This window comes from Dermacentor andersoni, chromosome 4 (genome assembly GCF_023375885.2).
Source record: "Dermacentor andersoni chromosome 4, qqDerAnde1_hic_scaffold, whole genome shotgun sequence".
In the NCBI taxonomy this organism is placed as follows: domain Eukaryota; kingdom Metazoa; phylum Arthropoda; class Arachnida; order Ixodida; family Ixodidae; genus Dermacentor; species Dermacentor andersoni.
In genome coordinates this window covers 127,035,985-127,058,884 of record NC_092817.1, presented here as the reverse complement: position 1 = coordinate 127,058,884, position 22,900 = coordinate 127,035,985, and the positions used below count along the sequence as shown (strand labels likewise).

The 22,900-nt window shown below is 51.8% G+C and overlaps 1 protein-coding gene across 1 annotated transcript in view; it reads left to right on the top strand.

Annotated features, from left to right (window-relative positions):
* The window catches only part of dve (SATB1_N and homeodomain domain-containing protein dve), a 77,062-nt gene extending 62,031 nt beyond the window's left edge, over positions 1–15,031 (top strand). Inside the window, exons 4-6 of the mRNA XM_050184774.2 lie at positions 8,265–8,391; positions 9,760–9,865; positions 10,786–15,031. Coding sequence (XP_050040731.1) covers positions 8,265–8,391; positions 9,760–9,865; positions 10,786–12,363 — 1,811 coding nt within the window. The 3' untranslated portion in view covers positions 12,364–15,031. The remainder of the gene's footprint in view (positions 1–8,264; positions 8,392–9,759; positions 9,866–10,785) is intronic.
* Positions 15,032–22,900: the final 7,869 nt, after the last annotated feature.

The following is a 22,900-nucleotide window of genomic DNA, read 5'->3' as shown; positions in this document are numbered from 1 at the left end:
GTCGATGTGAATTCACAGCCTCTGCGTATCTGCGTGACGGCTAAAAAAGAGCGTTTTGGTCGATTCGAACAACGATCCCGCATGCGTTTGTTTCCCTGGGATGGTGGGACGTAGTTCTGATCGGGTCAACGAGCAGCGCGTGCTGCTCCGCTTGTCGGTGTATACCGGGAAACATATACCGCGCAGAAAATCTCAACTAGAACCGGTAACTATAATCTTGAAAGAGCAGGGCCTGTAAAGCGGTGCAACGGATTTATTTGACGCTCAGAGGTGCATTTCTAATCTCGGAACTTCCCGCGAGACGCGTTCAACTTGGGGGCTATAGCCTCACTTTGGGCGCGCGCGCGCACACACGCACGCACGCGCACACACACGCACGCACGCATGCACGCACGCGCACACACGCGCACGCACGCACGCACGCACGCACGCGCACACACACACACACACACACACACACACACACACACGCGCGCGCGCGCGCGCGGAAATAGTAAAGGTCATGAAACAGGCGGTTTCTTTTTTGGTATTTTGCTCTTGAATAGATGAGTTGGATCAGGCATTGTAACCAACACATACTATTCTTTAGGTAAGGCTCGGGCACCGCCAGGCGCGAGAGCGCGAGCTGCCGTAATCTTGAAAGTTCCGCACATCAGGTGGAGACCCACACCGTCACGTGACTCGTAGCTGGCGGCGTGCTTTCGTCCTCTTCTGAGCAAACGGCAGTTGGAACTCGCGCACGAGTTGGTCATTCGTGCTAGAACTTCTCCCGGGGAATGTGGCGTAGAAAACGCCGAGTAACGCCTAACACGCATGGGCAGGACGAGCACCATCCGCCAACTGGTTATATTTCTAGGAAGACAGTCTTTTATTACAGCATTCCTCAGGGAATATTGAACTCTGCATCAACAACGAGAACAAACAGCCTTAACATGCCAACGACCACAGAAATTTGGGTAAAGTCTGCACTAAAAACGTACGTACGTTACCTTCTAATGAAGGTATTTCTTCATAAAGAATGGGCAATGTCGATTCCTAACGCCTTATATGGAAAAGCCAGAGAGGAAGAGAAAGCCTGTGTCAACTTCAGTTCGCTCGCTCCCTCGGATTGATGGTGAGCTATGTGTGCGGGAATGGAAGCGCTATTCGCAAGCACTCTTGTCAGCGTTGTCGCTGCTCCCATTCGGTAACAAACGCAAACCTGACCTTCTCAGTAAAAGTTAATGATGCCGCTATGAGGTCCACGCTAGTTACGAGCTCCCTACTGCCGACAGCAAGCACACGGAGAGCATTCTGCGAGCTCTCATCCCCGAAGCAGTTGAAGAAACTGCGAAATTCTGTGTCGTGATTACTCTTGACCTGTCGCTGCCAGCAGGCGCGTATTGAGCTAGCACTCAAGTTTCATTTAGTTTCGGTCAATTGACGTGTTAATTGTTTTAGTGAACTGTCGTTTAGTGGAAGCATCTGCGTATTCGTTGATTGAACCGACAATGGTGGGTGCGCAATTCTCTCTTTTTTGTATTTGTATTGCGAGGACGTCGTGGCCCTGAAGCCATGGCGGTCTGCAGGCCCCAACCGTTGCCTGAGCATTTGTCGTCGTCTTCCGTGTCCCACAATGCATCTGAGCTAACTGTTCTCCCGGGTGGCTTCCGGCGCTTACATTTCGCAGTGCATAGCATCTGTAATGTCACTGTCCCGAGCTTTTGGCCTCTGCAGCTCAACGGAGACTCTCATTTCGAAGCAGCTCGTCCCTGGATCGGATTTAGGTTTAGTCGGTAACGCGTGCGCCTTGCGTACTACAATCGAGAGCGCATGTAATTTTGTCCTTGAAAGGTCGTTTCTCCGCATAGTAAGCGTGTAGTGCGGGTAAGCCGTCTGTAAATGCTGTACGAAGGATACAATGAAGCAATGGTTGAAAGGACAGTGTGTTATAGTAGGGTGCTGCGCAGTGGAGCGAAATCGAGTGAGCGCCGTTAACGAGAGTTGGATGAAGCAAGGACAAGCGCCTGACACGTCCGGCACGACAGACAGGTGATATACGCAGCGACGCGCGCGGTGACGCTAGAAGTAGCGTGGCCTCCGAGCTCGCGGGCTGCCTGATCTCGGGTGGCGTGGAGGAACTTGAGCTGGCGCCGCAAATCGCCACCCAGAGGGCTTCTCACCACATTCCCATCACGGTCCTTCACAGGCAACCTACTATATTTATCCCTCACAATCTTTCGCACGCCGCTCCCCACATTCCCCCACATTACTCCCCTCTACGCATCTCTTCAACTATACGTTGTGAACCGCGCCAGAGTTTGCACTGAAGGATCATGCGCTGAAACATTGAATCGTAGCAAAGAACCTAAAGCTTAAGAAAATTTAAAGAATGGTGCGGTGAGGGGAAACGAATTAGCTTGTCTGCGACTTCTAGCTCAGCGCTCTAACCACGACTTGTCCGCCTTCTATTGTGACCCAAGTGCTCGTTATAAGATAGGAAATGCGCAGAACGACTGAGCAGATTCCCCGAGAGCTACAGCGGAGAATCGGGCTGGGCTATAGCTAATAATTACCATGGATATAATGCAAGCTTGAAGCGGTACTCGGCAAACGATGGGAAGAGCGTGGATAAATATCATAGGGCTGTTGGGGCTGGCTAGTGGTAGTGCGGGTGACCAGTAAGGATATTATGTAAGAGTCCACCTAGTGGACTGTTCATTTCAGCCGCTGCTGATGTGCTGATTGGATGTAGCTGTGCGAGTGAGGAGGAAACGAGTGGCCCCAGTAAATAAGCGGCGGTTGAAATGGACAGTCCATTAGGTGGACCCTTACAGACTCTCCTACGGTGTGTTGTGAAAAAGGATAGGTGTTGTCTCGGGAAGGATAGCGACAGCTTCGCCCGAAAGCCGAAGCAGTGTTAGCGATGACAAAGTATTAGAACTACGCGAAGGTGCGTAGTTTTATCGGTCATATAAATTGCATAAAAATTCGCTTACTAATTAAAGTAAGAAGTATGATGTCACGCGCTAAGGGCAGACATGAACAGATCACATTCGATGACCGCGTACGCTCGCTGTTGCAACACTGGCGTGATGAAGCGCGCTCGGTAGCGTGTAGCGAACACTTCGTGCTACAAACTCGAGATTACGCCAACTCCAACACTAAACGCGTGGGGAGACAGCGCGCATGAAGCCATCAGCCATATCGGCATGCCCAACATTTCACCCGCCTCAGATTGCCTCCAAGATGCGCATTCCGCGCCGTGCGCAGCCGCGGCAGGGCTAGAGGAGGAGGTGCGCGCTCGCCAGCCCCCCCCCCCCCCCCCCCCCCCCCACAATATTGGGCGCGCTCGATCACGTTTACTTCAACACTGGGCGCGCCGTAAGACGGCACACATCAAGCCGCCAACCTTGTCGGCTCACCCTCTCAAGCTTTCCCTCGGATCCACAGCGTGCAGCGATCTTGTCACACCTGTACTTTTTGCGCAACATCATGGTGACGTCTCAAATTCGCCTGGAGTGTCCATATATTTGCTTTGGCTATATAGAAAAGCAACATCACGGAATGACATGATTGAGATTTAGTTTTAACAACAACAATAACAAAAAAGCGTCCTGTCCTACTGTTGGGTCTCGTACGTAACTGTCGTTCGCAGTGATTAGGAGAATCAAAGAGTCGATGTTACCCGTTATCCGCAAGCACGCGCACGAATGCTTAAGCCAGCCCTCCATCACTCTATCGCAGGATGAATTGAACTCTCTGTATCGGACGTAACACGCGTGAGCTGAGCAGCGCTGCCGTGAAAGGTGATGGTTTTAGCTTTTGTATTTGTTTTTCCCGCTTTGGCGCTTCCGCGTTGTATATATATATTGTCTACCTGTGTGCATTAGAGCGTCAGTTGATAGACAGCGCCTGTGAACGTCTCTTCTTTTTCGTCCGTGCCCGTTTTGTTGCGCACACATTCGAACAACTTACCCAGTTCGCGCTACTTGTGTCTTTTCGTGTTTTTCTCATCCTCCAACTTCTGCCCTATAGGCTATTAATAGCTGAATGCAGTGCTGCAATTTTTTTTTTCACGGGTACACCGGCAAACTGCCGCTAATGACATATATAAACAGTGCCTGCGAAACGGGCTGGTTGCTATGTTCTAGCGCTGACTTTCGACTAAGTCTTAAGTTAGCGCCGTACGCATTGCCCTTAGCAAAAGTATATACGCACCAGGCAGGGATTATGTCATGCTCTGGAAGGCGGATGACACTTCTTAATGACTTCTTTTTTTTTTAGACTTTGTTGATAACCATGAGAATGCTGAACTTGCCTTCATCGTTGTGCATCCTTCTTCTATGTCATCATCACCCCTTATCCAGCCTTTACGTCCTCGTTCCTCCATCCCCCTGTACAGAGTAGCAGGCTAGATCCCACCAGCTCAGTCACGACCTCTCTGCCTTTCTTCAAGTAAACTCTCTCTCTCGCTCTCTCTATATGCGATAAACTGATTTTCTTCTATGCCTATGAAGGTAACTTGAAATTTAGGACTGCAGTCCAAACTTGACACTGCAAACTTTTCAGTGTAGTCGTCAGTTTCATTTTGTGGGTCTGAATCTCTTCGCGAGCCAATTGTCTTTTATGTTTCTTTTTTTCCTCACGGTTTAACTCCTGTGTGCTTGTGTCTCACTTTGTCCCGTTGTCGGGCACTGCAATTTGCCCATCGTGAACCAATTAATCCGATTATGTATTCTTGTGCACTTTCGAGTGATTGCATTTCACTAGAAACAATGCACGCCTGTCAGGAGTGAGGGACAACACAGCACGCTGAACGTATACAACTTCCTACAGGCTGCCTCGCCCCGTGTTTGCTTTTTTTCTCTTCTCTGCCTCTTCCTCTCCGTTCAGCAAATAGGGTCGGGATTCGGCCGCCGTATAGGCGCCGCCCCAGCAGCAGTATAGTAGCAAGGTGTGCAGTCTGCGTCAAGGTTTACGGACCGCGGTATCGGATAGGAGCATGAATAATTCCGCAACCTTATCACGCAGCTGGGCATTCCTATGTGCAGCCTTTACTAGCATATGCGAACAACATAGAAACGTGCGGTTTTCTTGGCTACTTTCACAAAGTGCTCGGAAATTCAGCGTTTTCTCAGGTACCGAGGTCCGCACGCTTTAGAAGACGACTCTATACGTTTTCCAAACCGCGGCAGTGGCGACGTTCCTGAAGCCGCAGAGAAAGAAACCGCTAAACGACGCATCGGCGGTCTCTCGGCTCGGTGCGAGAAAATGCGGCCAATGATCCGCTCGAGAAGAGAGAGAGAGAAGTTACGGGAAGAACGATGGTCGCCACAGAAAAAAAGAATACGAGGATGAGATCTACAAAGATCGAGCCGAGAAGACACATCGAGACGAGGAGCTCCTCTTCGAGGAAGCTTTCGCCGCGAAAAAAAAAAAGGGGGGGGGGTCGGCGAGCCGCTGCTCAGGCCGCGCCTTCTCCTACTCATCCACGGCGGTGAAAACGAGGATCCTCGCGACGCCGTAAAGAAGTAAAAAAAAAAAACCGTCGGCGAGGATTAAGGAGCCCAGCAGCGGGCAGCCGTCGTTGGCGGCGGATCCGTGCTTGTCGAGGCAAGATAATCTCCGACCCGCCGCGTATAACGGGACGGCGGCGGGCGCGCGACATCCACGTCGTCCTCGCGCGACCCGCAGGCTTTCTTCGCCGACTCGTTCGGGCGGGGAAAATGCGACGCAAATACGCTGCCGCAAGACGGAACAAGAAAACGAGGCGAAAGGAGGACGGCGGATAGCGAGCGAACCCGATTACATCTGTTCCTAAATTTCAAAACGCCGCTCATGCATAACCAATGAGAAGAAAGCAGAAGCCGCCGCCGCAAAGTCGCTCACGCTGCACGGTGGGCCGAGCGTGCCCTTTCCCCCATCGGCCCCGTTATACCGCGGCTCCTTCTCTCCGCGCATCGCGTACGCGCAAGAAGGACGAGACGCGCTTCCCCCCCCCTCTCTCTCTCTCACTCCCGAAAGGGAAAAGGAAGAAGAGCCGGCTTTCCCTAACTAACGCGACCCCGCGCACCGCCGCGAAACAAGAATCAGCCTTTGGAGAGCGGGGGGGAGGGGGGGGGGGACAAAAAGCGCAAATTAAAAGAGGCTGGCTAGAGAAGCTACAGCTATATACGTATACATATATAAGCTAACGGGATCCTGCACGAAAACGAGTTCACCCGCGAGGAGGCGCCTCCAAAATCCGCGAATAATAACGGGCTCTCCGTCGCGCACGGCGGCTTCGGCCGGCGGCGGTGCCGCCAAAGCCGATACTTATACGAATGCGCGGATAAGCAGCAGCACCGCGGAGGAGACGACGACGCCGGGCCGAATCAACAGAGAAAAGCGCCCGCCCGCGCATATGCGAACGGATGAGGAGGTGGAGGTCGGCTCCGACGACGACGACGGCGAGGAATTACGCGCGCTAGCACGGGATAGCGAGAGCTATCCGCCTTCGCAACACGCGCTCTCCCCCCCCCCCACTTCCCCCCACTTCCCCTGCGGCCCTTGCACCGCCAATCCTGCCGAAAAACAGCTAGCGCGTGTACAGTACGCGTCTATAAGCACCGAGCGTGCTGGTGGCTGCGACCTGCCCGAGCGCGAAAAGGTCGCGCGCGCGTTTTCCGCCACGGCGAAAAGAAAGAAAGGCTCGTTTCTTCCCTTCTACTTTTGCTGCTGCTGCTGCTGCCGATGTGTCGAGGGTTTTGGCTCAACGGTTACATCCACTGGAGCTAGCCCGTGCGTACCGTATTCTAGAACACTCTACCCGTGCGTGTATGCGTGTTTTCTTTGCTAGCGTCCCCATCATCCAGTGCTGTATATACGCGCGCTTCCTCCCCCCCCACCCCCCGTCTCTCCTCCGAACTCTGTTTGCCCGCGTTGTCGTTCGAACCGTCGTCGTCGTTATTTCTGCGGGCTTTCCGACGCTCAGCCGCCGATGCGGAGAGAGCGCTCGCCGCATATGCGTTGTGCGCGGTCTTAAGATAATGCGGCCGCCGAGGGGTGGGGGTGGGGGGGGGGGGGGGTGCACCAAGGTAAGAGCGTGCAGCCAGGCATAGTATAGAACGCGAGATGAGCGTACGCGAGAACTAGAAAGAAGAAAAAGAGAGAATTCCGGTGCCTATATGTGAACACAATTCGAGCAGGTATACGCATTATGCCGCAGCGCGATGCGCCGAGAAGTCATCTGCTCAGAACCAGCATATACCTCCCCCGTCTCATCCCCCCCGCCTCTCGCACATATACTAGCGGATAACTTTCTGAGGCTATGCGCTGGCATAATAGCTGCGGGGGCGGAGCCTATGTACTAAGCAGCATCAGGACGCCAAGCAGTGCGCACCAGTTGGATCTCTGTCTTTTTCCGTAATAGCGGTTTTTGCCCCCTGTCTCCCGCAGACCTCCGTTCCAGGGTAGCTACGTCATCACCTGGCGTGGCGGCGTTCACGCCTGCGCGCTTCGGGTCAAGCGGGTAGCCATTTCTGAATTGTACTGAATTGACATTTTGTGCCCCTGAGGTTTATTTGTACTTGGTGAATTTTTTACCCCCAGCTGGCGTCGTAGCTGTTTGCGTTCCGTTCGGTTACTAAAAGACTAGATTGCGTAATGCTCTGAAACGTACGCTAGCACCAGCATTGCGTCGCTCGCTAACGTTAAAGGTCCCCTCACCAGGTGTGGCCATCTTGAGCTGACAAGTGCAGAGCATACATTGCGCGATAACGATCGTGTCTGCAAAGTACTACATCGCTACGCGCCGCGGAAAGGCCTGAAATTTCAAACCGAACGCCGTTTTTCCTTCTCCTCGCGGTCGCCACACTCCAAGCCCGGCGGTGACGTTCTTCTGTCCCTGCGCCTACGTGCAACAAGCAAAGTAAAGCAATGTGCGGTATTACGCAGTGCTCCTTGATATTGCTTGTTTTGAAACAAAACATTTATTTGACATGTCTTTCGCATTGTGTTTGATGTTGATTTGCCTCCTACCTGCTTGGACCCAAGGGTCTGCACTATGTGATTGATTGATTGATTGAAAGAAACAAAGAAACAAACCCGGGGAAGTAGGCAAAGGGAACATCACTTCGGTACATAAATGATGGTGCCCTTCTTTAGGTTCGCGCCCAGAGTCTGAAGGACCGTGCAGGCCCCATCAGAAACTGTGCCCCCTCCCCGACTCCCCACCCGCACCTCTTGCACGTGCTTGAAGAAAGCGGCTCGATGACGAACGCGTGTGCTTGTGGCGCCCGCAGGCGTGGTGCAGATCAAGAACTGGAAGCCCCTGTCCTTCGACCAGATCACCGAGCTGCCGGAGGCCACCGTGGGAGACATGCTCAGCGACCTGGTGCAGGTGGCCACTCTCAGGATACGCCTGTACAGGTGCGTCTTGCGCGCCGGCACGCGCCGTGTCGTGTATGTGTGTGTACACCACGTGGCGAGCTACTTAGACGATCGCTGCACCTGTGGCAGGTAGCGTAGCCATTGAGTCGGCTGGTAGTTGTGGGCGCGCCGCGATTGTGAAGTTGACGCTGTCTTTAGTTGTCCGGTTTTACGGAGCTCAACAATTTCCAGTGTATACCCGCGCACCGGTGGCGCGTTTCAGTGCATGCCTCTTAAGAACTGTGGCAGTTACTGGACGCTTACACGCTTCGCTAATTCCCGAAGACTTTGCAAGGTATGTATACCCGTGCGTGAACGATTTCACGGTCAGGAGGTATTCGCTGGTACGTCCCGCGACGGAAAGCGACGTAGTCGTGAACCCGTTCTCCGGATGCGAGCTTGGCACGTAGCCACTGGGCTTATGTTGAGGATCAAGCATCTACCACACCTTACGGCGCAAGTATGTGTATCTGTACGTAACTATGGTCAGGGGGCATGCTGCTTTTTCTTAGAGTGCAATGTCCGCAGTGCCCTGCCTACCGTCCGCTCCGTTAAGTACAGAAGACGTTCGCGTTCTTAATTAAGCCTTAGTGCATGCGACAGCGGGGCTTTGTACCGCGGTTGCACGGCCAGAGTTGCAGATGCCGCTCACGTGCTATGGGATGTAGTAAAAAACACATTCTCTCTGTGTCTGTCGCAGATAAGCTTTACGCCTTTGCGTGACGCTGACCGACGCACGGAACAATGGATGAAAGTATAGCGAACACGAATCTTTTTTATTATTTCATTCTGTCTCACTGGTCATGCTCTTTTCGACGCCCTGGCGCTGGTGGCAAGCTCCTCCAGGGCCCGGAGGAACCTGCTCTGCCGATCGGGGAGCCGAAAGGTCGTGGCTGTATTGCAATTGGCACTTGGTTGCTTTGTTTTGCTCTCGGTTGAAATCCGACCTTTTCTTTTCTTTTTTTGCGAGCAAACCGCCCGCGCTATACTCCCGCGTGAAGTGACTTCGGGAATCCCCCCTCACCTTGCCGTGCCCGATCATTGCTGATGCTTGCCTCGCAGGGTCTTAGTAGCTATCTTTTGTCCCGGCGTATGAATGAACGCTTTCTTCGTTGCAGTGTCTCACTCAAGAGTTCGCTTGTTTCTTTGCATCCTCGGTAGACGAAGGCTCGAGTAGTCTTTTTCAGTTTCGTGTGTTCGCTTATCTACCAGCGCGATCTGTCGTGAAAACGAGCGGGGAGGGGAGCATGAGAGAGAGAGAGCGAGCGAGAGAAAGAGAGCGCGCGCGCGCAGACAAGCGCAGCACTCTCGGGGGTTCGACCCCCCGCCCGGCGACCACCCAGTGCGGTGTTGTGTTGGTCGTTGCAGCCGGCCCAAGCCCAACGTGGTGAACGACGTGAAGGAGAAGCTCCTTCAGGTGCTGCTGGCTCAGTCGCATTCGCTGCTGCTGAGTTCTGGCTGCCCCATCGACCAGGTACGTACGCACAGGCACACTTCTGTACTGCGTGCTTCTTATATATGCCTGCACCTGCCTTAGCTTGGAAGACCTGCTTGCACGAACCTTCCCGAGTATATCCTTAGCGGTAACGGCGCATGTCCAACTGAAATGGTCGACGGACTATACGTGGATAGTCGGGAAGGCGCGCTGTGCTCCTTTGGCATTTGCGAAAAAAAAAAAAAAAGCCGCAGTTTCGCCCGGAAGGTGAAGCATTGATTGCGAGCAAGGTTAGTGGTTCTATCGGCCGTATGAACTGCTGTAAATATTCGCTCACTAACTAAAATGACAAGCATGGAGTCACGCGGGCAACCGGCAACCGTGAACGCATCTTAATGTATGCGGACACTCGCTGTCAGGACGGTGACGTGATGAAGAGCGGCGGCGGCGAGCGAATTCCCCTTCGCGCTGCCTCTCGCTTCAGCGTGAACCAGGAGCGCGGGTAAATGGCGCACACGAAGCCATCAGCTATGTTGGGTCGCCTAAACATTGCACCCACCGAAGGCCACCTCCAAGGTAGGGCGAAGGCGGCCGCGCATTGCGCAGCCACGGCCGGAGTAGAAGAGAATCGCGGCTAACCTACCCCGCATTATATGCAGAATGCGTGATGACGATTGTTTCTTTGTGCCTAGTCACTCTTCAGTCACTTGCCGTAGAATTGCGCGGTTGCCGTTGATATAAAGTTGCGCGCGTCTAAGGCCTAAGAGGCTGTTGAGCCACGGAAACCGACTTCGACGTGCGTTTGCTTTGTGCCGCCCGCCTGAAACTGCGCGTACGCGCTCATGCGTTGCGCGCGCGCTTTTTTTGAATTACATTTTCTTTTGTTCTTCTCCTCTCCCTGTCGTCTCGCCACGGCATACAACCTCCCCCCCCTCCCTTACTTCCCTTCCTCGGCACAGACGACGCTAGCGGCTCTCAGCAAGGGCAAGGCCGAGTGGGAAATCTCCGAGGACACACGCAAGAAGTTCGACCAGTGGTACCTGCACCAGGTGTTCCAGCACTGTCGCCAGGTGGCGCTTCTGCAGCACCAACTCCAGCAGCAGCACCTTCAACAACAGCAGAAGCACGCCTCTCCGGTGGTGCCACCGCCTCCCCGGCTTCTGCAGCTGAGCCTGTCCCAACCGCCTCTCCAGGCGCAGCCCCCGCCGCCTTCTTCCTCTTCTTCCGTCTCTAACGCTGCGCAACCCGTTAGCTTAATCACCACGCCGCCACCAGCCGGAGCACCGCCCGGGACTCCACAGTCGCAGCAACAGCAGCAGCAGACCCAGCACCCGGTGTGTCTGCAACAGTCCCTGAGCGGCGGCGGCGGCGGCTGTTCCTCGTCGCGGACGCGCATCCGCACCTCCTTCGACCCGGAGCTCGAGTTGCCCAAGCTGCACCGTTGGTTCGCGGAGAACCAGCACCCGTCGAGGCTCACCATCCAGCAGTACGTGCGCGAGCTGAATTCGCTGGACTCGCGTCGCGGACGCAAGCCCCTCGACGTGAACAACGTTGTGTACTGGTTCAAGAACGCGCGGGCGGCGCACAAGCGGGCCGAGCTCAAGCTCTCCTCCGGCGTCTCCACCGGCGCAACCTCATTGGGTGCTGTGGGCGAGGGCGGCCCAGCGTCTTCGACGCTGAGCAACGGCTTCCTGCCTCCGCTGTGGAGCCCCGCCTGGGACTGCGGGATGTACTCTACGCAGGACTCGGATGACGGGTTTCGCCAGCACAGGAACAGCAACGGCTTCTCCTCGTCCGCCTCGGCGCTCGGCGGCGCCGGCGAAGCGGCGACCATGATGATGCACGAGGACTCGTTCGAAGACGACGACGATTCGCCGCCGCCAAGCCCCGAGGCGACGCTGGACCTGTCGGTGCGCGGCCGCAACGGTGTCCTGGTTAAGGAGGAGCCCCGGGACTCGCAAGGGAGCAGTGACATGGAAGAGGACGAAGGCGGCGGGGGCGGCGGAGTGGCGGGCGGCGGCGACGATACTCCCCAGGACAGCGACGACGACGAATCGCGGTGCCAGAGCGGCGCGACGACGGCGTCCTCGGGGGCGACGTCGGGGTGTGCGGCGGCGCGCGTCGATTCCCCGGGCGGGCTCCGCGACGAGCGCCGCAAGCGGAACCGGACCTTCATCGACCCGGTGACCGAAGTGCCGCGCCTCGAGCGCTGGTTCGCGCTCAACACGCACCCTTCGCACGCGCAAATCGTGCGCCACACGGACGAGCTGAACAGTGCGCCGTACAGGAAGCGGTTCCCGCGGCTCGAGCCCCGCAACGTGCAGTTCTGGTTCAAGAACCGCCGGGCCAAGTGCAAGCGGCTCGCCACCGCACAGCCACAGCGGCCTTCCTCCGCGTCGCCCAACCCAAAGTCGGCGACGGGAGGCTCCGGCGGCATCGGTGGTGGCGAGACCGCTGCTTCTTCGGCGAGCGCGGCGAGCTCGCCCCGGGACGCGGGCGTCCGGTCGCCGCTGCCCCAGCAGGCGAGCGGCCAGTGACGCCGCAGGTCGCCGGGCGTGCTCGCCGTCGTGCGGGAGGACTCCTAGTCAGACTGCGGCTGGCCCCGCCCCCTCTACGCCGCGCGCGCAGTAACGCTCACCTGCTTGCTCGCTCTCTCTCTCTCACACACGCTCTGTCTCCCCCTCTCTCTCACGCTCGATCGTTAGAACCAGCGGCTACCCGATGTAGTTACGGGGTGGTGCTTAGGGCCACATGCAATCAAGCCTGTACCGAATGTGAGAAAGGTCGCGTGGGAAGGTCCCGTTGGCCTACGGTCCACCGTCTGGTACCGCTGCTGCAAGGGTGTGTTCACACTGGAGTCGTCGGTCGCCGTGAACATGGGCATAGAACTTTATGAATCAGTTTACTCCATGATGGCAAGTTTGGTGGGTGAAGGCGGCTAAAGCAAGAAGCATTTCCTTCAGATTAAATTTGATTTTCCTTGGGGAATACCAGTTTTAGCACTTGCCATGCAGACTCTGGCGCTTCGCTTTTCTCTACTTCGTAGCTTGTTGCAATGATTTTGGCTTGCCCTGTCGTAATGGCAACAAGTGTTCTCCGGTGGAGCCTTCTGAGATTGGCAGGGCCACACAATCCACTTGTTCTAGCTTTGCTAGCCTGTAATGTTTGCTCATTTCACAGACTTCCTTGAATCACGGAGACTGATTTAGAGTCCCAGAATCTATTGATACCGACATGCCTTTGTTATGCTTCTACACCTCAGCTGTGAATGCACCCTTATTGTTTCCTTGTTACCTTGTATTAGTTTTTATTTACATTCTGTGTATAATCGTTGTAGTGTACACACAGGCTGATCATCTAAGTGTGACCGATTGCCCTCACAGCAAGTCTTTTGCCTGCAGCTTGGATTCATTATTTAACGGTGAAATTGTGCGTTTCTCCTTTATTATTGATTTTTTGCCTTCCTCAGCTCTTTGAAGTGGCAAGTGTGGAAAGAAGGAAAAAGGGGGACTGAAGCCAAGTGAAACCTATTTAGCAGTTAAAGCTTTCATTTGTTGTAACATATATAGCTAATTTCTTGCTTGCCTTTTTTGGCACTAAAATCGAGGGGTGAGGTAGAGGGGAGCCTTAAATTTTTTAATTTCAGCATGTTAGTAATGTTGACATTGCATGCATCTATCATATTTGCCTTCTGAATGTCACCAACATCGATGCCAATTTTACATGGCTCGTATATTGTTTGCAAATAGTGGCAGTCAGCTACCAAGTGCCAAGATTAGCGCACTGACAGTTTGGTTTCCTTTAACCGAAACTGGCTCAGAGGACCCTAAGGTAGTATTTTCAACTTAATGGATATTGCTGCTTTGCTTCCTGTGTAATGTGTAATATGCGTACAAAGCTCCTATTTTAAGAGGATATTGTTGCACATAACTGTAATCATAAGTTTTTAGGGGTGCTTTTAATTTTGCCCTTAAGAAACAAGTTTGATTGTGTCATTTCATATTACTTTGTAATGTTGTGCTGCCAGCTTTGTGACTGCATGTTCTAGCTTTAACAACTCTGTCATGACGCTCTCACTTTGCCCAGTAATGCTTAAAAGATGCACTTGGATCTTGCATAGGTTGCATTAATGTAACAGCCGTGGCACTCTACAATCAAAAGCTATGTTACTTTCATTTGCTTGGTGTTTTTCCATCAGCGTCGTATTTCTTTCACGGTAACAGCAATAAGCCTTTCCTCCTCTGTGAATTTCTGCAGTGTTTGTCCACTCAGATCTCCTTTGATGGGAACTCTGTGATGCAGTCTATGCAATTTGACGAAGGGTCAGAGGAAACATATTGACATCTTGCAATAATTAAAAAATGCCCATAGAAAGAAACAGTAACCATGTTACAGGCCTACAAGCTACTGTTACTTGTATTCGGCAGTTGCAGCAGTCTCTGTTGAGGTGTCATGCTCCCCTTTTATGACATGACGGTTTTAAGGCTCAAACTTGTCCCACTTTTGTGTTAGTTGTGCTTTGCAATTTGGTGAGTTGGTGTGTGTTATTGTAGCTTTCACTGTTGTCGGCTTCCGCTCACACTACTACCACATCATTGGCAGATGTGTTTTCATGGAAGCAGGAGAGCAAAGATAGTGTCTTCTGTATCAGGATTTGTGTTATGAGGCCATCTTCTAACCTTCATTTTGTAGCGAGCATTAGGAGCTGAAAGGACTTCATGTATCCATATTAGTCTGTCATATAACTTTTAGTTCAGGTCCTAGTTTGAAGATGTGGCTGCCTAGTGTTTGTTATGGGCTGCATAGTTCACAGGCGAGGAAGTAGTTTAAGCATGTTGCACCTTGGTTTCAACGAGCATGGCCAACTAGATTTTATGTGGGTTTATGTTTGAGAGAGAGAGAGAGAAAGAAATGGATCACATGGTTAATTGTGGACCACCTCTTCTGATGTCTGCAAATAGATGCCCGCTGTTCGATTTTTCAGAGCATGGCTAGTTCCTTCTAGGGGTGTGCAATACAGAAGCAACACGCATTGCAGCCTTAATTTTTTTTTATCGTCACTTTCAAAATTTTATTTGTGGGCATAGATTTCATGTCTTCGTCCATAAATGTTGTCTGTGAAAATAGTGAGGTGTGCCTGCTCACGGAGCTACGACTAACCAATCACTGGCCTTCTTGTGTTCCTCATAAAACTACTTGTTTCAAGAGTTTTACTTATCCCTGATTGAGCATCTCCATGTAGGACTGTTTCCTCTATCAGTTTCCCCATGTGTATTGATTTCCATGTTCAGCACTTCATGCACTCTGAATATCACATGACTATAGGTTCCTTCTGTTCATTGGTTTGGCATCTCTCTTCTGTGGTAGTCTTTGTCACTTGCGAGTTTTTTGCCTGTCTTTACACATAGTATTGCAGTTTACGGAGCACCGAAACAATGGAGACCTGGACACAAGCAGTTGCGCTGGTAGCGTCATCTTGTGGCAGTTCGTTGAACCAAAGTGCGCCAGAAACGTTCTTTGTTTCATTTTTCCATGCCGTTCTCGTCGAAGGAAACAAAACGAAACTTTACATTCCCTACTGTGCTGCTGCTGACGCTTCTACAGAAGATGCTGTGTAGCACATAACCCTTCATTGCAATAATAGTTTTGGGCACTCGGGTTCAACGCTCCGTCAACGCCACCAAGCGCTGCTGCTCTCGCCTGCGACTCCTGTATCCCGTAAATGGCAATGCACAAATGCACATGCGCAGTAGGGTTCGAACACTAGTTTGTGTGGGTGATTCCTGGAAGGAGCCTCTGTTCTTCAGTGGGCTTTGCTGGTGGCACCTGCTGATGCCAATTGTTTCCTATGCCCGTGGTCTCAGAGTCTTTATGTCTATAGTACTTCATGCCAGCGGGTTCTTCTTCCTCAGGTCGCCCTGGCCAAACGTTCCTTTGCTTATACTCTCGTTCTACACTATTGATGTGTGCTTATTTGTTGGTGTGACAGGTTCGGAATCCGCTTGCCTGTTGCGAGTTCTGTCCTCGTTTATTTCCGCTCAGGCGATTGTTTTCTTAAGCTTTCCGAGTGCTCATTAACTTGTCAAATCGTGTCTTTGAGTTACTTGGCGTTCGATTTTTATTATCCATGTCGCAGCGTCTCTCAACTGGCGTTGTAGTTACATTCGAAAGTCGGCTATATACACGTGCGCTGCCTTTCCGGGGCGATATTTACGACGGAAAGAGCAGTTTTCGCGCTTGCTGAAGTTCTTTGACTCCCGCGCACAAATCGGTCGCTTTTTTCGATTATCGATCGTGTTACCAAAGGCTTGATTTAGGCAGCGTCACCGATATGAGAAGCAGCGCTTGGAATTCACTGTACCGCCTCGTTTTAAAAAAAATTTTTTTTTTTTTTTAGCTGCGGCGCGTATATTTTACAAAAAGTTGAACGAGCTCGCTTGTTACTGTCATAGCTAGCTGCTTGCTCACATATGTATAGGTAGCAAAATGTGCATGTAATGCAAGTAAAAGCCGTGATACGTAAACGAATTCCCCATCTCTCCACCCTTTCAAGATTGTTTAGCAAAATGCAGTTTTCTTTCACCTAATGTATTTGCCGATTTGTAGCTGCGGCTTATGCAAAGGCATCTTCATATGTCTATATAACAGGGCGTTCTTACACTCTGCGCCAAAGATCCTGTTTCCGTGTTCTATATATTACATATATTTTTTCTTCATACTATACAGCTCAGACTCTGAAGTTTAACCATATCTATCACTTTTCGCGATGTGAAAGTAAAAAATTGGCGTCCACCCGAGAGTGGCAGGAAGCCACGTAAAGAACCACGTTCGGGTTTTTCAGCGAGCAAGCTTCGCGGTTGAATAAATGTTGAATAAATAAATAAAATAAACAAATAAATGGTCCCGGTGGCGGAAACCGGGGCGAACGCCTTTTCGAGGCGGTCGCTCTACCGTCTTGAGATAACCAGGAGGCTATAGCCGATCGCAGGGCAAAGCCGGATTCATCGGCAACCCGCAGCGCGGGGACAACCGAATGTGGCAAGTATCCCGAAATGCAGAAAAGTGCGCGTGGTCTAAGCGAGAAAAAAAAACAAAGGAAAACATTTGGAGGACGCGTAAGCTTCGCCTTTAAGAGGGGAACCCGACAACGTTCAAGGACCCCTTACTGCTTTCCATGCTTCCCGGCAACTGCAGCTTATGTAACCGTAACGTGTACAGGAAAACGCCGGCTGCAAACGCTATGCACGAAGGCGAGCTTCCTGGTAGAAACGGGGCGTCTTGCGTGAGTCGATTTCCCGTTATTGTTTCGCACATTTAATATTTCACTCTGAGAAAAGCTAAGATAAAGGACATGCGCTGTCGGTGCTTTTTTATTATTGCATTCGTTTGTGGGCTGCCGTTCTCGAAATTCCAAGGAATAACTCTGTAAAGTATGAAAGACAAGGTGTGAGCAACTTTGGTGGTAGAGAAGCGGTTGGGTATACGACGCCGACGCGGGACCTCGGCGCCGGGTTTTGCGCAACACGGGCCGTTGAAAAGACTAGCCAACGCAGCTGGTCAGCCCAAAGCTAAAAGCTTTGTTGGGTAGTGTATGTGAACACCGCTTTGGTTCCATCACGTGTCGGGCGGGCCTCGCGGATGCGGTAACCAGCTTGCGACTAAGCACCGATCGTAGAATGCGACTGGGTTAGCGCCCGCATGAAGCTGTTTCCCTTCACGCTACGTAGAGACAGCAGAAGCGTTTCATTGCCACCAGCAAACGTGGGGCTTAACAAACTTCCCAAAGCTGAGGGAGGGACGCCGTGGTTAGGGTCCGAGTAGAAGCGCGTGAACTTGCGAACCGTCGTGGCACGCTTATGGAGCGCTCTGCACAACTACGAGTCTCGATATGTCGTTCATCGCCTGCAGATAATCGGCGGACGATTAATATTACGCCTAAAATAGAAACTCGGACTTGGATTTGTAGAGGGTCACTTAGACCCATTACGTTACATTTTTAACCCTTGACTATGGTAGGTCCGTAGGCTACGGCGAAAAAAAAAAAAAATATTGTCAAAGTAGCCCCGTAATTTGTTCCTTCACAATTTGTACGTATGGCCAGGCTAATCAATTTCTAAGAATTGGGGGGGTCAGCAAAGGCAGCTTCCCATTCGATCACAAACTCTGGTGTATGAGCAGTGCCCACCCACAGAGCCTTGCGGCGGCTAGTGCTATCGCGTAGTGGCGGCTTCGAAACTTTTGGCGAAGCGTGTGCCAGTGTGCTAATCGCTCGATTGAAACCACTGACTCCGATTTTCTCGGAACAGCGTTTCGGCAAGCTTTTTGCTGCAGCGCCCGTAGTGATTTCGAATTGGCTCCCAATATATATGAAAGTGAGTTTCCTGTCCTACGACACCGTGCTGTTGTATTTTTGATCACTTTTTTTTTTTTTTGACGAAGGGCAGAGTGCATTCTCATATCGGTGACGTCATCGGCGTTCGGTCATTGCTCCCTCTCTGCCGTGTACATTTTACCGGCCCAAAGCTCGCCCCCCCCCCCCCCTCCCTGCAACCTAAGGGACTAATGCCTTATTATGCCGCTGGACACGGCCGCAAGCGCAATAACGTACTGCGTACGTGTACATACACTTCGTCTGTAGTAGTCCTTGCACCTTCCTTTAAAGAAATACGTGCGTTGCATGCTTTATACCGTGCCCGTGTTTCTCTTGTTGATGGGCGCTTTTGATTCTCGCGAGTTCTTACTATTTTAGCGCCTTTCGTATAGTTCCTCGAGAATAGCCTTAGATGACGGTTAGGTACGGTAGGGCGAGTCCCAGTGTTTTATCTTCGTGGGCAAGGATTCTGACGTCACCGAAGGTAAACAAGTAGAAGGCTGCGCGAAGCGCGAGCCTCTTTTAGACGCTCGTGGCTTGCCGCCACTCAGTAGCAGAAGGGTCGCCAGTTCGATTCCCGTTAATGGGGCGTCGTGAACGGCCTCAGACGTAGCAGAAGCGTAGGAAAGCCCACGTTTTAAGATTGCGTTTCGCATTATAGAGTACCTAGGAAGTAAAAAAAAAAATTCGCACTGGCGTCCGTTCGTGTCCTTTGTGAATGTTCCGAACACCGCCGACTGATCCGTACACTGGGGCTCGCCGCTTTTATGTCTTTTCTTTTTTTTCGTGAAGGATGTGATCGAAGTGGAAAGTGTACGATGATGAATGCACTGTCCCGGTGATGTGTTTTACATTGTTTATTTTTACTGGTCACTGCATTGCTGACTGTTTGTGCTTGTGGAGCTGGGAGAGAGAGGGAGTTTCTTTTGTGTGTGTGCGTGTGTGTGTGTGCGCGTCCCACTGTGACCGTTGACTTTATTTTTGTGCACGCCTGCGATCAAATGAGCAGGGAGGCAGCCAGCGTGTTTAAGCTGCGTCCTGTCGCACTGCTCTAATACCGGTGACTTCGTAATTTGTTTTGTACATACACTCGCATTGTATTCCTTATTTACGCGTTTCGGTGTTACAAGGAGGAAAGAAAAAGCTGGTGCAGAGCTGAAGAGAGAGAGAGAGAGACAAGTGTAGAAAAAGAGGGAGAGAGAGCAATACATCACCTCGAGTGCGTAGCAGGCTGTTTGACTGATGTAAATACATTGTGCGTTGGCGGCAGTGGAGGACATAACGGACTCAACGGACACATACACAGACACTCATGTCAATATAACAAAGCACACGTAGTCGCCTCATCGGCCGAAAACAAAGCGAGCCTAATGACTAAAGCAATAACTCTATAGAAGGGCAAGGTGTATAGAACCGTAATAACGCGCCCCGCGAGGTGGCGCCAACTCGTTATTTTTTATTCACGACCTCTCTGTGCTCGTGTGTGTATCGTCGCGACGCTAAAGCCATCGCGTGCAAGCGGGAAAGCCGCTATAAAGGGGCCCCCTGTGGGAGAGGTGAGGCTTTAGTGATTGAGACACCAAAAAGACCTCCGCTGGATCAGGTGAGAGTTGTTATTTTAGTTCATTCGGTGGAAAAGCGTGGATTACTAGTGGGGAATCGGAAAGAGGAACTGAATCCGCCTCCTCATTATTATCATTATTATTTTTTAAAAACTTAAGCGCCGGAAAGTCGGCACCGCCATGTCATCGGGACGTCGCGGATTTCAGCTAGCTGTTACTCGGCCCGTTTTTACGCAGGAAAAGCACTCCTAGCTGTGTCCTTGGTTTCTTTAGATTGCAATGTAGTCCTCCTTTACAGGTGAGCAATTTAACTAGACCCGAGTAGCGGCTCTCAAAATTCGATGACGTGAAGGCTAAGCTAGTGGTGCAGGAATTTCATGGCGGCGTCACCACCCGTGTTTAGTGCTCGCATCTTCTTTTTTTTTTTTTTTTTTTTTGCTTACTGTAAGCTTGCTCTCGCGGTCGGCGCGGCCGCTTTGCTACTACAGAAGCGTATTTTACAAATACGGCGCAACATCATTGTTCTTTGCGGGGGGCCCCCTTTAAGCTTGGCAAGCGCTGCTGCCGTGACCGATTTCGGGTCGCCTTCCATGTGACGGTTTGCTGGATTCGCTGGCTCGCTCTGGCTCGATTGTTGAGACCACTTGACATTTGTTCGCTCGGTTGGTTCGCACTTCGCGTGACAATCCAGCGCGCGCGTGACGGAAGACGGGAGACCACAGAGGCGACGTGTGACTCGAGAGTCTGCGTTAGTCCCGTGTGTTTGTCAGCTCTTACGACTGGCGCCGATAGCCGTTGCTCTGTCCTTGTGAGCGTTTATGGCTACCGCTGACAGGCGGCGCTAGTCCCGTCTTCGCCGGCTCTAGCAACGTCTCGGTGTTCTTCAGTCTTCCTCCCAGTCCCAGGCGCTATTGGCTGGCACCGCCTTGACGCCAGCGAAACGCGCGCGAGGAGACGAACCGTTAACTACTATACATCCTGCTTTTGGGGGTGAGAGCGGCTGTCCGGGCGGTTCGGTTAAGCCGAGGCTTACGCACGAAGGCGGCAGTTGATGTGCTCCTCGTATTGCCATCTCCGGTTACGGCCGCAGTAGCTGCGAACGCGGTTTGTCATATACGTGATCCCGCTTGTTACGAGTGTTCGTGGTGAGCGCGCGAGTTTATTATTACTACTTTTTTTTCTTTTTCTGCTGGACACAATACCGGTGCTGGTGCGGCCTGTTCGCTTCGCGGGCCAACTCTGAGACAGTTTGCCGTCGTAAACACTTTTTTTTTTGTTTCCTTTTTCGACGCGGGCACATGTGTGGACTTTGAGATGCGCGCGTTGCGTCGCCAAAGATATGCACTGCCTCGGAGTCAGCGTTGAGCCGGACGATGCCGGTGTCTCGGTTTATTTGTTATGCGGGTTTTGTTTCTCGCGTTTGTGTGATGATCGCTGTGCGGAGACCAGATGGTGAGGGGCTCTAATGCGCGGCTTCGCTTCCTTTGCAAGAAAGGAGTGGAGGAGGAGGAGGGGGAGGGGATGGACAGAATGGCCATTGCCGAGACACTCGGGGCAAACAGATTCAACCGCCGCTTCTGGTTATTCAGAGCTTTTTTTTTATTGTTCGAGAATAGATTCGGCGATTTTGAAAGGGAAAGCTGCCATATTTGGTTATCCTACAAATTTATTATGCGCGGCCATAACCGCTCCTCTCATCTGTTGTAGTCGTAGGTAGGTTAATAAATTTTGCACGCGAGTTCTGTGGTTTATTGGCAAAAAGAAAGAAATACGCACGCTATTCCTGCGTGAAAGTCTTAAACTGTAAAATAAGTTGTCAGTCAGCTGCCCGTCGCCATGTTGGCGTTTGGATGAGTTCTAATGCGTTATTGAACGAACTTTAAGTAGTTTTTTTCTTTTTCACAGGAAGTGTCCAGGCTTCATGAAACACTGCTGATCGTTCGGCTGTCTTATTCACATTTTCAGCTTTGATCTTGTCTAACTATTATACTGGATCCATAAAAAAAAAAGAAAAAAAAAAACGAGACGGGTAGTGATACGACGCCACGAATGCCGGCAGCAAATATGCTTTGGGGTGAATAGAGTGTCTCAGCATAATTGTTGCTTGATCTATCAGCATAGAAGGTAGTAGCGCATTTTCGGCTCTCCCATCTGGTCGCCGTTGTCATTAACGTTCCTCGCTCAGTGCATTATGATGTTTTATTCTATCTTTTAAACTACGAGTCGCCTGTGGAGAGAGGACCTTTCGTGTAAAGCGGCTGTGTTTTAAAGCCGTGGAAGTGCAGTGAGTAGCGTCGCGCGCAGCCCCACTTGTCTCCCTTATGCGTCTACTACACGGGTACCAAGCAAACTGGGGAGACGGTGTGGCCTCCAATAACTATAGTAATAATTATTATATAGTAATAACAGTAACAATAACGGCGATGCAGAGGGAGCAGTGGCGGAAGAGTGGCTTCCTCGGTGGTCCGAGGGAGCGGGTTGCCCTCTTCAGTTGTGATACACGTTGCGCCCGCTAGGTGGCGCTGCCCCAGCTCAAGGGCCCGCCCCCTCTCCCCTTCTTCCTGTCTGACCTGGGCCGGCGCGACACCCATCCAAAGACAGAGGCGGCGATGGCCGCCACGTTGGGCCTAGCTCACAGCACCTTTCGCTTTATATACATAGAGAAGAGAAAGAGACGACAAGAGTTATACTCAAAGTTCTTCTTGGGCCCTCCGTCTCTGGCGTTTGTTTCCTTCTCTTTTTTTTTTCTCTCGGGGCATTCACACAGCCGGGGAAGGGCCAGGGAGAGGAGGGACCGCAGGGAAAGGGCTTAGAAGCCCGTTTGTTCCGAGGTACGTGCAAGGAAGGGAGCCCACCTTTCGCAGATGTTGGTCGGGCATCTCTCTGCCGAGTCTTTTTACTTTGACCTGTTTTTTTGTTCGCGGTTACTAATAAAACCGAATGTTCTTGAATGGCCCGTTGTCGTGTGTGTCCTCGGCGAAAGCGGAAGAACTCTGACCAGTGATGGGTGAGTACTTCGTATGAGCGCTGGAAGCTGTGTGCTTGGCGCAGATGAAACGCTTGGAGAGGACGACCTTCCAACGAAGGGGTCTACTCAGCAGCGGTCTGCGTACGTATTTCCTTCCCTTATCGCGGCTGAAG